This window comes from Semicossyphus pulcher, unplaced genomic scaffold (assembly GCF_022749685.1).
Source record: "Semicossyphus pulcher isolate SPU_LCO1_2020_fin unplaced genomic scaffold, fSemPul1.0.p SCAF_15, whole genome shotgun sequence".
Classification (NCBI taxonomy): domain Eukaryota; kingdom Metazoa; phylum Chordata; class Actinopteri; order Labriformes; family Labridae; genus Semicossyphus; species Semicossyphus pulcher.
In genome coordinates, this window is record NW_027211659.1 from 14,830,852 (window position 1) to 14,847,868 (window position 17,017).

A 17,017-nucleotide genomic window follows, 5' to 3' on the forward strand; every position below is an offset into this window, starting at 1 on the left:
AGCCAAGAGAGTTTGCAACACACAGATTTTTACCCGGAAACTCCTTATTCTGTTTTTTTTTTACTGGTTTTAATTATCAGGTCTGGGAATCCTAACCTAAAGACAAGATAGTCTCCTTGAAATCAAGCTAATGTTAGCAGCAGCTCGGCCTCAGCTCCTCCTGACATCCTGTGTCTTTGACGAGCATCTGAGAAACACTGAAAACTTTTGAAGCTACTTTATTCTGTTTTTACTGGTTTTTAACACAGACTGTATAAAAAGATGGATGACACGGCAGCTCCCTAAATATGAAGCCAAAAGATCACTATCGCCCCCTGCTGACTGGCTGCAGTATAGGTCATAAAGCCCGCCTCCTCCATGTTAACAGATGGGACATGAGTCAAGCTGTAAAATCAAAATACACGGCAAATACATTTTTCTCAAACATGGTTTCTGTCATTATAGGTAGCTCTTATCATGCTGATTTATGTGTTAAGTGTTCATTTTTCTGACAAGTTTATTTTTAATTAGTTATTTGATGCTGTAAAAAGGATGATTGACAGCTCTGTTGACAAATACGGCTCCTGCAGCCGATCTGTTCCCAATTAGCAGAGTACAGGGGAACGGCGAGGAGACGTAACTAACACAATCACTACAGTCATCTATAAATATAGTCATTGGTTTTTAATTATGTGTACTTAAAAAACAAGTATACAATTTTAAGAATGTGCGATACGCAACTTCAGCAACTTTCTTAGTAATCTTCATTCTAATTTTAAGTCCTAAACCACTAGTTTTCTTCAGGCCTCCTTAATTATCATAGTGCTCACGCATTATCAAAGTATGCATACTAAATGTCTTTACAAATGTCTGAAAAATAACTGCATTGTTTTCAAACCCTACATGTCTCAGATGCATGTGGAAGTGATGCTGGATGCCCTACCCTGTTCCTTCCCCCGGCCTTGACCTGATTAAAAGACCAAATGGAGCTTATGGACGAACGTGTGCGCTGCTAACGCGGTTTTACACAGCACAAAGGCATTCCTGGAGATAATGTTGGTACTGGAAGCTTATTTTGATCTGACCCACAGACATTTGAGTGAGGAACTATTTTTTAACCGTCCATCGTCACCGCTCTCTCTCTCTCCCTCTCTGTCTCTCTCTCTCTGTCTTTAAAACAGGATTTCCTCCAGACACAAAGACCAACACACTCTGCCAAACAGATAAGCTCGGGCCAATGATTCGACACAAGTGGCCCATTCCTGTCATTCTAACTTTCTTACAAAAGGTGTTGATCCCACCGCTGAACCCCGACATGAAACACATGTACAAACAATTAACCTTCTCACATATGCACCTTCTCAAAATGCTTCATATAGAAGACAGAGATGACAGTTAGGGATGCTTTTGGGAGAACTGATTCTTCAGCAGTGGAAAAACAAGCCTTCTTACCTTTCCATAGTCGGTGCTGAGGACCAGGGACGAGTCATCACAGGAGCTGACGGTGGAGGGGAGGAGCTGCTCTTTGTGTCTCAGCCAGACTCGGGCCCCCTGCAACACAAAAGCATGAAAAACAGCATTAGCATCTGGACACAGGGCTCATACTGGAGACGTGCGTTAACTCTGGAGTCATCTCGGGAACATAGCTCATAACACTTTGCTGTTTCAAGGCCTTTGAAGTGAAATATGAGGGTAAAGGGTTAGTAATAGCTGCTCAGTCAGAGGGTTTTCTTCTTTCATCGTCTTTTTCCATCCTTTTCTCAGCATCGCTCACCACTCTCTCTCTGCCACATAGCTGCTCCCTCACCACGACAAACTGGCACAGTTATCCTCTTATTAAACTGTCATTGGCTTTTAGAAGAGAAAAGTTGTTTGCCATGGCTGCGTGCGCAGGGTGTGTCAGAGGCTAGAACTACCACTTAGAGTAATACACACTCTGTAAAACTGTCAAAAAGGCCTCTAGACTTTGGCTGCATAAAATAAAAGAATATCAAGTCAGCATTTGCACTTTAGAAAATGAGTCAATACAAATGTTTATTCTCAGATCAGCTCCTGTTCCCAGACAGATATCAACACCAGCTAATCTGAGAGGTCTGGTCTCCTCTGTTTGTGTATCCATGTGAGGTCACCGACCTTCCCAGACGTGTTTGTTAGCAGCTCAGTAACCAGGAGCAAAAACAGGAATCTGCGGCTGATTGCTCACACCGACGGTCATTTCCTTACAGTGGAAGTGAAAGATACATTTATAGACCCGGCTGAGTTTTAACGACTGTTGGTGGATGGGAATGATTGTCTGTGCGGTCTGAATTGTAAATCGTTTTGGGATGATAAATCTGCACTTGCCACGCTGAAAAACAACAACTGTGACCTTTGGTTAAACAATGTAAAAAAAAAAAAGCCATCTGATTGTGAAATTATGACAATTAAAAGAAACATTTTGCAATTTTCAAGAAGATCAAAACCACTCGGTTGTCTGTGTGTTAAATGTGAAGCTACAGCCAGCAGAGGGTTAGCTTAGCTTAGCATAAAGACTGGAAACAAGGGGAAACTTTAAAGGTAACACAAATTAAGCTGACCAGCATCTCTAAAGCTCAATAAAAACACTTTAGATCTGGTTGATTTTAACAAAAGAACAAAATCAAAATGTACGAGACCATTTGGTCTTCGACAAGGAGGTTTTACAGCAACCTTTTAATCTTCAAAGTAATAATCTTGAAGATTTTCATTTAAATAAATGTCTGTTAAGTCACTATCTATCGCCGAATGAGGTAACACAATGGTGGTTGAGGCTATTGCCCACTGATGAAAGCCTTTGCATTGGCAGTATATAGTGTTATTATGGACTGGCTGTCTGTGGCGACATCTGCGGAAAAAATCACAAGCAGCGCCCAGTTAGTGACGCATTTTCCATCACCCAGCAGTGGTTGGTCTGCCAGAGAGGGTAGGCGGAGCTAAGCGGCTGCTTTTCCGGTCTCTGCAAGTGTTGCGAGTAAACAGTAATCTACTATGGCTGAACAAACAAAGAAAAGATTGATGACTACAGATACAACTTTAAAAATAAGTGACAATCCAAAGAAAAAGAAACTAAATCGACGCTCAGATGAAGGCAAACAGTCTAACAAGGAAAGCGACCGTCAGCGAGGAAAATCAAGAGTAAGAACCGGAGCCAACCGTGGACGTCACACATGCAACACTGTCTGGGTATCTGGGAAAAGGGGTCCTGCAATTCTTGTTTATCACCATAGGTGCCGCCAAAGAGAACGAAACTGTGATCTTCGAGATTACAACTTTAAGCAATATGAGAGAAGAGTATTTCCCTTCATTAAAGCTTTTTTTAAGTTTTTTTAAGTATATGTTCTCCTATAAGTAATGTAATATAAACAGGTTTTCAGTGTAAGGCTTTAAGCATGTGCACTTTGAAGAAAGTTTGACCTTAAAGTCATCCTCGTCTCTGACCACCTAAAACCCTCATTAATCATCACAAGTGCCACCATCGAGGTGGCCGGAGAAAACACGGAGCAAAAAGGGAATTGTGTGTCCAACAGAGCATGAAACCGAAGTGATCAATATTCATGGATTCCACCAGGAAACCTTATACAAGGTCACCACTTCCAGACATCAATCCTCATTAACTATTAACAACAAGCGACCACGTGTGCGCACACACTCTCATCCATGGAGCACAAATTTGTTTACGGGCAGGGTCGGAGCAAAGATCAAGACGCTTTCGTCGAATACACTCAATATTTGCGCAATAAGCAATCTGCCTGTCATGGTTCTTCAGGTCGATAAAGAATTAAGTCAACTTTTTTAACGCCATTCTCTTCTTTATCCTGTGGTTCAGGCTTCCTTTTCGGACAAAGGGGTAACAGCCTGCAAACCGACTTCCATCATCAAGGACTTTTTTTTACCCTCAGTCGGCTAATGGAGGGCAGCTAAATGTAGCTCTCTCAATCCACGTGGGACAGCGGTGAGTGGGGTAGAGAGGGTCGTGTAAATTAGGAGCAGGCTGAGAGGAGGAGGGGGAGATGAGGAGGGGGAAGAGGAAGGGTGCAGGCACCTGATAATGTCCCGCCTCCCATTGTCTGGAGAAAGAGGCGCACAAACAGAAACACAAACATAAAGGAGGCATTCTCCTCGCCTCATATTAACTCTGTTTCCGGTTAATATAAGACGATTGGTGACCTCCACACCAGCGAGCGCCTGTGTCTGCCTGGTACCAGCCGTGCGTGCACGGCCTGTTCAGAGAAAAGCTGCTTCACGTGAGTCTGCTGAGGTCCCCTGAGGAGATTAATGGTTTACTGTATAGATTTTAAGAAGATCAGTTGATGTTATGTAACTGGAAATGACAGGGACTTTGAGTTCAGCAGAAAATTGCTGGTACAGTACTCGTAGCAGCAACAGTGGAGCAGACAAGGTGAAGAAACATGCAGTGGGGCGGTTGAGACAAAAGGGGGATTACATGAGGTGTTACACAGGAAAAACAGCAGGCAAGCCATGACAGGGGAAGCAGAAAATGTTCATTCAGGTATTTCTTCAATTTCAGTGGCGCAAGTATGACTTTAATGGTTCAGCTGCTGAGTCACAGTCTCAAAGTTTTCCATTCACATAAATAAGGCCTTCTCAAAGAAATACCCAGTAACAACTTTATAGATAAATACAGTTAAAACCCACAGCATGCTCTTTGCAAACAATTCTCGTTTTTTAAACTGGAATTAGGCGACCCAATAATTGACAATAATAACCGGTTCACGAAATGAGTCAACACTAATGGTAGACCAGAAGTCAGCAACAAACTGGCCCATAAAGATGCTAATTTCAGCTTGGCTTTCTGCACCAGCGTCTGTGCAGAGTGACTTGCTGTTTGGAGAACTGCCCACGGAGCACTATAATCAAATTGGGCAGAAACAGCCGAATCAGAAGTCGGCTGTTTCTGCCTAGGATACTAGGCTGCACTAGTCTGATTTTACACACACATATCGGAATTAAGCAAAGTTTTTTAGCTCACACTTCTCCTTTGTCGCATTAGTTGGTATTCACTTTTACATTGTTCTGCATCCAAGACTGAATATTGAACACAGAACACATCCTAAACATTGAGTAAAGAGTCCAAGTCCAATGTCCCATTCTGTCCTAAGATCCAAATGATCCCAAATTTGACTTGTTGTCCAAGTGGTAGGATTGTGTGTGACTGAAGACACCAGATGTGTTTGTCTGTTTGTTTGGGTCTTCTTATTTAACTGTGTGTCTAAAGAGTCTGAAGCCGGAGGGTATAAAGTGCACATGAATTGTCTCTGCAACAGATGGTCTCAACAAAACTCCTCCCCCTTTGTCCCCTCCATCCTCAGGAGCTCCGTCACTAAGTCAGGACAAAGGCAACCACTTCTGACAGAGCGCTCAGAAGTTAACCAGGCGGAAATACCCCGAACAAAGGCCAGCTGGGACGCAGAGGGACACGGGTATCAGCTTGTGTTAAGTCCTCCAGACTTGAGTCAGCTGTTGCTGCAACAACTAACCATTTTGACCAAACGAGTGATACTGAGCTTGTCCTTGCTTGACCTTGCATAATAATCACTGAGAAGTGTTCAATTATTGATGAAGCACAGGATTCACTGGATGTAATTATCAGGTCCTAGTTAACCCCCATGCCTCTGGTTACCAGATGTTTTAACAGCTCAATTAAAACCTAAAGCTGAACTGCTGATATGACATTTCCAGCTCAAGCTCATTTCGGAATGAAAATAAACCTTAAATACTATTAGATGAACATCAATCAAAAACTGCTCATTTCGCTGTTTGGACAATTTCTCGAGACTGTAGGGGCGTGGCCGATCATATTTTGATTGACATCCCTCATGCCCAGGACAAAACAAGGCATGTCACAATCAAGCGTAGTGCAGCCCTGAATGTTACACTTGTGCTGCCTGAGTCAGAGGGGGAAGCAGCTGAAAATATTAAATTTTAACTGGTTGCTGAATATTCAGTTTCAAACGCTTTGTTAACCATTTCATAGTTTGCAGTTAGCATACACATGCAACGTTATCAAAGCTATGAATGCAATGCTAAATGATGGCTCTGTTGCATTAGCTAGTGCTATATTATAACAGAATTAACTCCCCCACCAAGGCTAAACAACTGCCACTGAGTAAGGGATAATGTATAGTGAGCAGGTTGTTATAGAGAAATGGAACCCCGACAGGATGAGCAGGAGCCTGATGCGAATTGAATCCATTGATTTGGAAATGATTTTATTCATTTAAAAATGAATATACTTCCGTTTTCCATTCAAAAATAGTCAGTTACACTCACAGTGAGAGCTGCGTCCATAGCAACGGTTAACGCTGTAGCCTTCTTAAAATGAGCTAAGCTAGCTGTTTTTACTCACTTTAAATGGAAACATTTCCACTGATGGTGAACGGGACCGCAAAAATCAACGCAGCACCTGATTGAGGTTTTCTGTCTCATCACTGTCAGAGCTGACATTTACTCTTCCATTCACCGTCTGTAAACACCGCCGTATCCCATACTGTGTTCCATTAAATGTTTACTTCATGTGCTGTCTTCAATTTTGTAGATCTCTCTGTCGTAGCCTACAGTTTTTGCTTCCTTTAACCTTTATTACTTTCTCTCCGCTGTTTTTGTCTCTTTTGAAGAGACCTCCAGATTGTGTGATTAGAGTCGCATCCCTAGCAACAGTCTGTTCTTCATAGCAACGGTCTGTTATCGAGAAATAGCAGAATATCTTAATAAACCAATCACAATCAAGTATTTAACTCAACCGTGTAATAATATGAGATAATCAACGGCCTGAACTAAACCCCCCGCATCCGATAGAAACAGCGACAACACACTTGGCCCAAGTAGAACACCAATGGTGGGTGTAAACTGTTGAATAGCTGCCATGTTACTTTTGACAACTTCGATTTCTGGACTGACAAATCTCACATAGTTTGAAGATGCTAACTATTATGAACATACACCCTGCATTACATAGTTCAAAGGCTGTTGTGGATTTGTATTTCCAAAGGCCTTGATGCTTCATGTCACTGAACTCCTCTTGAGGCAGAATCAGCTGACAAAGGTAATCCAATCCACCATAACAGGCCGCACGCCGACGCCCCATCATGCTTTCTGACACAGAAACCACCCGGGATGAATGATGTGATCTCGGAGTCGGAGGCTTGAGTTTCTGCAGCTCGTATAATGACATACCGCTCAGAGATTTGCTAACGGACAAGCCTTAAATATTTAAGGGAGAACACAGTACAAGGTGCCACGGCTCTTTCTCTGCTGTCTGGCGTAGCATGAGCGCAGGCGGTATCAGGTGATCGCATCAGCCAGGAACAAAAGAAAGCTAATTAACTCATCCTGACTTGGACACGGTTGAAGAATCAGTTATGATAGGCCAATTTCTTGGATCATAGTTTGGTTTCATGGAGCGGCGAGTGAACGCCTGCCCGGCGGACAGCAGGGAAGCTGTCGGTGCGGCAGGTAGGGATGACTGCTGGCTGGGAAGGAAGCCCGGGCTGAGAGATGAGAAGATCAAGCTGGACACCTGACAGGCATCTCATTTGTTGTGCTCAGACGTAGAGGAGGATAAATGTAACACCGGAACGCATCAAATAGGGACAAATACGTCCAAAAGAAACTGGAGCTGCTTTCACTTGTTCCTCTCACATTTCCTTACTTTCATTGATGATGTTTGGCCTTACTATTTCAGTATACTAAAGGTTCTTAACGGCTTCTTATTTGTCAGCAGATGCTCAAAAAGTGGTTTTTCAATAGAGAATGATGGTCCAGCCCTACACCTCAAATACCAGGACGTAACAGCATTATCATAATAATAGAGAGGCATTAGGCCAAGTCACTAACCCTTTGTGACCTCAATTATGGTGCCTGGACAGATGTGCAATCCAGCACAATAGCCTGCTGGAAGGCCTGCATTTAGTGAGGTCAAACAGCATATTGATACTTGCATTTTTCAAATGTGTTTAAAAAGTCTATTGTAGATAAGATTTCATTTTTTGGACTGTAAGCGGCTACATGTAGACTTTGAGAAAGGGGTCAGCTGCCCGGTGGATTCCTCTTCACATGATGTTTATAGCCTGAAGACTTTAAAAAACAACAGGTAACAATGCAGGAGTTTAGAGCTTTGTTCTTTAAAGTGGAGCACAGCCAAATTCAGGGATTGTAACCAAATCTCCCGAATGCTGAGTAAGTGGAATGAGGGGAATCGGCCAAGTAGCTGCTGGTGGGATTAAAAAGATGGGCTGGGAATTCAATCTGGGCAAAGGTTCCTCTGGGTCTCTGGTGACAAGCTTTCCAGTGAGGCAAACACTGTACGACCTCCTAAAAGAAAACACTGGATATGACTTCACATCACAGAGAAAGGCAGTTATGATCAGCACGGTCTGTGTCAGGATGATGACATTGTATTGCTCTGCCGAGAGGCTCAGCAGCGCCAATAATGATACATTTTACACAAAGATTCAGTCATGCTGCCCTCTAGCTACATGCTCGTAACGTGTAACTATCAGGCCACTGTAACCAGACTCATCACATAAATAAAAACTGAGCAGTATAAAGATTAAACAGAGAGTCACATTTGTGCTCCTGCATGGCCCCTCTATATTGTCTTTGTTTCCTCATTACCACTGTACCGTCTGCTGCAGCCGGTGCACGCAGCCAGCATGGGGTGAGGGCAGGAGAGGGCAGGGTGTGTGACCGAGGGGAGAAATCAGATGATTAAAGGCAACCTTCAGCATCTGTGCTGGAAGACGTATGAATTAATGATGGAGGGAGCAGCTGATTCAGAATTAGCTAATGGAGGAGGAGGAGTCCCGCGGGGAACAGGGCTTCCCCCTGTCTGTGGAGGAAGGGGGAGCGAGAGGAGAAATGGGGGAAAAATAGGGTGGAGGCCGGGTGCAGGTCATCAATTGTTCTTGCTGCGTGAACCCCCCGCGGAGGAAGCTATAAACAGACTTAAAGCAGGATGGCCTGGAGGCAGCAGCCTCGTCGGTGAACCATTTTCATATTCAAAGACTGGTTTTGTTTAAGCAGGCGGGCTGAGAATGATGGAGTTATTAATGCAACATGGTCACTGGGTTAATGGGAATCAAATACATGCAACAGAGCAGGATCACTGTGTCTTTAATACTAACATCCTTTTATCAAGTAAAGTAAACATGTATGCAAAGCAAGTTAACGTCTGTGTTTGTGTGCACGTGTGTTTGCTGTCTGTCTGTATCAGGGTTTAAAGAGCAACCCCCCTTGTCTTCATCTGATGTAGCTAATCTGCCTTGTAGCTAACGAGTATATTGAAGAGAATTTGCATAACAAATTACATCTTGAGCAACACAAAAGAAAGAGGAACACTTGACACCGTGCCACAGACTCGTGGCACAGTGTCCTGATTTACAGCCTTATCCGGAGTGAACATATTTCCCCTCCACTACTGTTCTTCAGAGTGATTAAAGTATTAGTATGATCCTGTGCTCGGGGTTATGACTCTTTTACTTAAAACCAAACGGGTTCCAGGATTGGACGAAGAGGCAGGGAATGATCTGATTACTGCATGTTTGATTGGATTTTCGGCTTCATGAGTTTGAATGTCTGCGGGGCCACCTGGCATTCCTCCTCCTGTCTGTCATGTACGTATCAGGCCCTCTCTGTACTCGCCTGTGGTCTGTTATGGGGTCACGCGGCAGGAATCCCGGAGATATTTCAGGAATGCTGTTTCATCAGGAACGTCAGAGACTGAGTGTGTGTGTGTGTTTGACTGTGGGAGACATCTGGGGCACGGCCAGTGGGGTAGTGGTGGAGTTTAGGCATCACTGTGTGACCTGGCTGCTGTTACATCGCCATTGACCTTCGCTTGGTCCTCACACTGTCCCAGATTAATTGTTCAGCTTTGAACTGTTGTTGTGACATAACAAGCAATTTGAAGATGTTATTTTTAACTTTATTTGACACGATGTCGACCAAATGATTTATCAAGAACCTCAAAATAAGGTTAAATTTAGGTGTAAGAGATTAAAGCAAGGCACATTCCTCCTCCTGTGAGTGTAAGTATCTCAGTGCTCATACAAACAACCTCAGGCCAAACCACACACACTCATTCCTAATAAACACCCGAAATGGATGGGAAAGCTAACGGGTCATGACTGTGGATTGTGCCATGCTGTGTTGTTTGCGTCTGTTAAGCACCAATGTGCCTGTTAGGCTCTTCAGGCTGCAGCAGTCGAGGCTCATGCAGTGTGGGACTTGTACTTGGGCCCGGCGGGGTGTTCATCCTGCAATTAGTGCTGAAATCAGAGCTGCAGCAGTCACCTCAAAACAGAAACAATTTTTATTATAAGGCAATAACTCCTTGTGGTTTTGTTTAACTTTAACGCATAGGAAAATGTAACATAAAGGAAAGTGTAGACGCACATTCTGCATCCTGTACCAGGCTGACTCCGTGCGGTAATCATAGGGCGCTAAAAAAGGAAAGTCAACATCTGTGCTGGGAGCGGTAATCACAGGTTGAAGGTTATTAAACTGCCAGACAGGACCTTCGAACTGAGAGGATTTAAAATACTCTCATTACCAGCTCTCAGTGTCTGTCAGGTGGGGCAGCCAAGGTGAAGGCCAAATGAAAATATATTGTGTGAACGGTTAGCAATGATAAACTGTAGCTAACACTCACAGAAGAGATACATTTTCTCCATGTAGACAGACGTATGGTTCAGAAAATCGGATATGTAAGGCGCATTACTGAAATCTTACTGAGACATGAAGATTAGGCATGAAAGCATAGGGGACACTTTGATCGAAAACACAGTTTCTGAGAGATGACTTGCTGAGAAATTACGTTACAGTAGAGGACTGTTAACATTCTTATTTCTGTAAGCTAACTTTTACATCAGTTCAATGCGGGATTATTACGCCTCTGTTACGTTCCGTCTTCTATGTAAAACACACAGAGTTGAGCGAAGTTTTTCCACCTCTGAGCCGGCATCGGAGGTAGTAACATAGGCGAAACAGCGTCTGTGTAACCAGCGGAGCCGGCAGAGCAGAACTGCGCCGTGTGTCTGTGTTTGAAGCATGCACTGTTGATTTATACGTCATGCTGTGTAAAAATACACACTGAGGCGGCTTTACGCTGGCGTTACTTTGTCCAATGTCAAATTGCAAAGGCTGCATAACGGCGGAGCTTCGTTAAGGCACTGAGGCAGAAGCGCAGTGGAATGAGGCTAAGGCCAGTTAGCTTAGCCCAGCAAGAAGTAGCCCAGCAGATTTACCCAGGGAAACAGCAAAATGATGTTGTTATATTTTAGGTTTTGTAAACAATAGCTCATGTTAATTAGTGAATGTTAGCACTGTTGGAAGGTAAATTTAAGTTCATTTGGATGGAGTGAGGCTAGCTGTATCCTCTTGTTTCTTGTATTTGTGCTAAGCTAAGCTAACTGCCTACAGGCTCTAGCTCATATTTACTCTACAGATATTGGAGTTCATTTATTTTCTGATCCAACTCTCAGCAAGAAACCAAATAAGCTCAATTCCCAAGGGTTTACCACACATGTCTATGTTCTTGTTTTTTTTTACACTGACCTAGACAACATCAAACCACTAGCTACTGCTTTTACAAGTCCAGACATAACCCAGCATGACTGTACAATAATTTCTTCATTTCATTTTCAATTCACAGACTGGTTGAAGACTGTCTCTTTCATCATAGCTTTGTTGCAATAGCAAAAGAAATTATGATTCATCCAAGTGCCCTAAGGTGATTTATAGTTCAGAGAACGACACACCCATGACTGCCCAATAGATAAACACACACAGGGAGGGCAGGAAGGATGGGTGTTTGAGACTGGATTCATTGCTAGCATGTTTTTAGGAGCTGTGTCTTGTTACGTCTTTTGTTGAACATTATTAGAGACTGGAGGGAGAGTTAATAAAGGGGCCTAAATACTAGAGTCACGCTGCTTGTTGGTGAAGGTCAGCTTTGGAAGAAATTATTTGACATTTTGGTCTGGCGTTAGATAAGTTGTTGCCACCGCAGTCATGTCTTTGGGATAATTATGAAGCTACCGTTAGCAGGGGGTAAGCTTACCTTTGCTAAAGGCATGGAAATAGGGGAATCAGCTAGCTTAGCTCACAAAACTAGGTTTCTGTTTCTTGACAAGAGAGTTCAGCACATAACACTTATTAAAACACACCTTATACTTTGTAAGCGAGGAAAATTAGTTGAGTATTATCTTCACAAAAAGACACGCTAGCTGTTTTCCCTGTTTCTTTAAGCTAGCTAGGATAAGCTAACTGTGGGGTTATACTACATAACTACTACAAGGCTATGTTTTCTTTTTTTACCGTACACATTTGGAAGTAGTCTCATATAACTTTCAGCAAGGAAGTTAATAAATGTTTTATCCAAGCTATATCATGTTAAAGCTTTTGTTTCAAGGTTACTGGTTCTGGGAAGACAAGCAGACTGAATTGTCACGTCACTTCATAAAACAACCGTTGTCCATCATCACAAGCTTATAGACAAGCAGACAAGCTCCTGTGCTGCATTAATTGTAAGTATGAAGTTTTCTTTTAGCACCTCAAACAGCTTTGTCTAAAAAAGCTAGGCAATGTAGCAGGTTAAGCTAAAGTCAACAGCGAGGTGTCAGCAGGAGGTTATCACAGCATTGAGCTCCCCGTGCGACGGTCAGCTCGCTGATAAAGAGGGGTCAGGTTACTGATAGAGACACAAGAAATGCAAACACAAGCGAGAGAGCGGAAAAAGATAGATTAGGACTTTTATCACACAAATAATTCTTGTTTCACTCTCATAAATGTTGCAAGTCCTTTGTTGTTTTAAAACGGTTCATTTTAATTCAGCAAATGTTATATTTTTTAATGAGAGGTGCTTTCCAAAGCTAACTCTTCTCCCCTGACATCGGGCATTTGAGTCATTAGAACAAAGGATTATCCGTGTTATTTGGTGTGTGGTCAGACAATGCCTGTTGGTAATTAGTCCCGGCGCTCTCGTGACTGATTAAACCACCTCCAGACTGTACCAAAGCTGCAGGAGTTCTGCTGACGCACACATAAACCGCTGCCTTAATAATACCTCCCTGTGTTTGTTCATAAACAACCAGCCCTCTTAATTCACCACAACTTCAACACTCTCTACAGCAATGAAAGTCCTCTAATTAAATGCGATTATCAATCCATTTAGTTTAATTACGGGTTGCTTAAGATATCCAGAAGAATGCAGGGACCATTAGCCATTTTTGGACCTTTCATTCCTTCCTTCCTTACATCCTGACTTCCTTCCTAACTCCATCAGCACGTCTGCGATGAGCTCAGATTCTCAGCTCTCTAAAGTGGCAGCTGGAGGAAGTGACAACTGGGTAGAAAAGACCCTGGGCAGAAAAAATAGTCCACCCTCTTGTGCAGGTTTCTCACATTACCCATCTCAACTCAGAATGCTTACCGGGCATGCCGAACCACGGCTCCAGCTTCAAAGCCCGAGACATAAACAGCACATATAGCGCCGTGAGGGATGTTTCGGGACGGGGGGAGAATGTGTGTGTGTCTGTGTGTGTGCAGGGTTGGAGGTGATGGTGTGAAACCTAAAGCCTTGTCACCACAGCTCTACAATGCGTGGATGACAGGCGGCCATGACCGGGAATTTCAGGGGTCAGGACTGGAAGTCTGGGATTCCCTGTGTCAGAGTGTCTTTGAGAGAGAGGAATTTGGTGTGTAATGCAGGGAAGGAGTTAACGGGTGTGGAAAGATCCTCGTGTGGCTTTACAGTGTGTGGCAGCTGCTGCTATAAAGGAACTGATTACCAAGTTTAGAAACGTGCATAGCTGGGATTCAGCTTCGTCAACAGGATGTTTCACAGAGACAATATCCGAGGGTTCTGTTTTATGTGTGTGATTGTGAGCGATCTAACCTAGTTTCGTCTCAAGATGAAAGACAGGAAGAAAGATAAATCTATCTTAAACACACATTCAAAAAGCCAAACAATGCCATACAGAGATTACATTTAGCATGACCAAACCTGGCAGCCTGGCACAAGTTACAAAGCTTGGACCAGATCTCTTGCAAACTCCAGGTTTTTGGTGTTGGGTGTGTGTTTGTGGGTCACATCCATCCACAGGATGGATTGGGTGTGGAGTCAGGTCAGCGTCGCTGAAGGTTTTATGGTGTCGTGTCAGCTCCTGAGAGGAAAAGGCCCGAATGATTGATAGAATGGGCTTCAGGATGAACCTCTGCGCACACACCCTTAACCTGCCACTCCTCTTACGCTGACACTATCTCTAACCTGTCGCCATCTTTATCATCACGAAGAGGAAAGCCGAATCTAGATTATACCGTGACTCAGCTTTTCAACAAATCTAATCTCAAAAAATATCCTTTCTTCGCACACCAAGAAGCAGATATAAACAGCTCTAAAGGCTTAAGAATGACGATCATATTATTCATGTTAGCTGTCAAAAATCAGACTGATTGATTCACTGGATTCACAGTATTGAGTCATGTCGTAGATTTGTCCTGATGCACTTGTTTGCACCGAGTTGAGTTTAATCCCCGCCTTACTTCACTTCCAGAATTCCTGCTTAATTAAATCCACCCTGGTCGCATGAGGAGTTCAGGGTGCTGGCTTGTTTCCATGACCCAGAAGTCATTTAAAAAAACACCAGAAGTGTATTTAAGTGCAATTTTTCATTTAAAAAATGCTTTTCTAAAGTTGCTGACAATTAAGGATCAGATAGAGAGGTAGGGTTTGGTTCAGACTTCATGTCAGAAATAAACTTAATCAAAGCTTAATACATCGTGTTGGTTAAGACACTGCACTTTCATATGGAATGATGAAAAGCAATATACTACAAAACCACATCAGAAAAGAGAAATAAGGACACAAATGTCGCCTGAATTAATTCTTCTAAATCTTTGGGAAAATCTCACACAGGACAAAAGGACACATAACCAGATTAAACGATGATCTCTGTTGAGCTGACCTGAAATAATAACCTTCCTCTGGACAACATATCACTCTAATAAAATCAGATTAAGACCAAAAACCCAGCTCACCTCAATCTGCCCCCTAGAGGGTGGGTTTATGCAACAGTATGTTGAAACTATAGTTTAGGTAGGACTGGTTTTGGGTATTTTTGAAGGTTGGTTTTACTCTTTCTAAAATTAACTTATTAATCAATGTGAGTCACAACATGACACATGCAAGGGTCTGGTACTGTTCAGGTGTGTTCAGGTGAGGAGGTGAGTGGATGGGACTATGAAAGGATGAGAATGACATCGCCCTCACATACATCTCTTTATGTGACTGTGGGTGTGTGTGTGTGTGTGTGTGTGTGTGAGAGAGAGAGAGAGAGGCAGAGCGTGTGCCCTCCTCTGAGTCAGATGGGGATGACAAATCCGACCTATACCCAGTGTGTGTGTGTGAGTGCTCCTGTCTGGGCTGACTTGCAGATGACACATCCAATCTACATGGGCACACACACTCACTCGTTACAGGCGGTTGAGGTTATTTGCCATAAACTAAAACAACAAAAGAGGTTTTAAAAAAACTATCTGGGGTACAGAGAGGCTGTCACGTGAGTGAGTTTGTCATTGTTTGTCAGTAATGAGATTAACAGGGCAGAACTGAAGGGTAGATTTTTAAAGTCTCGCGCAGCAGCAGTTACTTGAATGTAGCTAAACCCTGTTGGGATACTACAGTTCCCAGTACAGCTGCATCCTGTAGACCAGCCCAGTGCAGGCACACCACCGCTTGTCCGGCATACAGTACATATATATCAATTGGTGACAAAGCTCCTCAGCAGAGAAATGTGGAAAAAGTCTCGCTTATGGGAAATAAGTTAGCTTACATTTTAAAATACCTGAAACCAACCGCGCGCAGGCACGCGCAAAAGAAAACATAGTAAAACAAAACAAAGACCGTCGCGCGCATGTAACGAAGTCACGTTGAAAGTAGAGAAAAAACTACAAAAGCATGTTTCTGTGTGGTGAAAGTAGTTTAACTTACCTCTGCAAAGAATGTATCCATTTTAACCAGCAGCCGACCTCACGTCCTTTGTAGTCTGAGTTCAGGGTACCACAGCAGAGGAGGAGAGGAAGCTGTATTCCCAAAAGATTTCCATCCGCTTCGTTAAGATTTAAAAATCTTCTTTTAGCCCCCTTGCTCCAATAGGGTCAAAAACGAGGCATTTTTAGGTCTTACTTTCTTACACTTCAGAGTAGTTTATCTTAGGCGTCTGTTCAGTGTCCCGTGAAGCCTGTGTGCTGCTGTGCTGTGTTTCTGCTGTCTAGTCATTTCAATGAACCCGGCACATTATGCAGAGGGGCGGAGTCTGCAGGGTCACAGCCCTCCCCTCAGCATACGCCCTCTTTGTGTCCTCCTCTACAAAGAGTGTAATGATTTTGGAGGATGTGGACGTTTCCCCAGTGTTATTCAACACAAACACAAACGTTTTTATTTATAAAATGATGAAAGACAGGAATTAAGCAGAAAGGGGATTGTTGCCAAATGAAAGATAAAAGGGTGGTTGCTTTAGCATACTAACTTTGCTGCAGTTGTCCTATTTGTCTAAACCTGAGGATTAAAATTATCATTATTTTGACTGTCTTCCTTCCTGCTGTTTGCATCTCAGAACATGTGCAGATAACTTTTCTCTAATATCAATAAACGCATTTTGTCTCTAATAGGATCTCATTGCGATGTCAATTGTGTTAATTCATACACTTTGACAACATTTAACTCAACAACTCCAAGAACCACCAGAGAAGTAGCATGCTAACGCCCAATTCTGCAGCTGTTAGCCTTTAGCATCCTTAGCTCATTCTGTGGTGTTCTGGCCTTCATGTGGAGTCCTGTGGCTCTTACCAACACAATTTAAACCCATAGACCGCCGTTTCACAAACACAATAGGGTCAGATGTGCTTTAATTTGCATTGCCAAAGGAGTATTTGCATGTGTCTGTAGCCAGTTAAAAATGTTAACAGATTTGCATCTTTGCATTCAATCTGAACACACTGA

The 17,017-nt window shown here is 43.0% G+C and overlaps 1 protein-coding gene across 1 annotated transcript in view; it reads right to left on the reverse strand.

Annotated features, from left to right (window-relative positions):
- myo10l3 (myosin X, like 3) overlaps positions 1 to 16,220 on the reverse strand; it is a 56,314-nt gene extending 40,094 nt beyond the window's left edge. The window contains exons 1-2 of the mRNA XM_069663134.1: positions 16,007 to 16,220; positions 1,432 to 1,530 (exon numbers count right to left, since the gene is read on the reverse strand). Coding sequence (XP_069519235.1) covers positions 1,432 to 1,530; positions 16,007 to 16,027 — 120 coding nt within the window. The 5' untranslated portion in view covers positions 16,028 to 16,220. The remainder of the gene's footprint in view (positions 1 to 1,431; positions 1,531 to 16,006) is intronic.
- Positions 16,221 to 17,017: the final 797 nt, after the last annotated feature.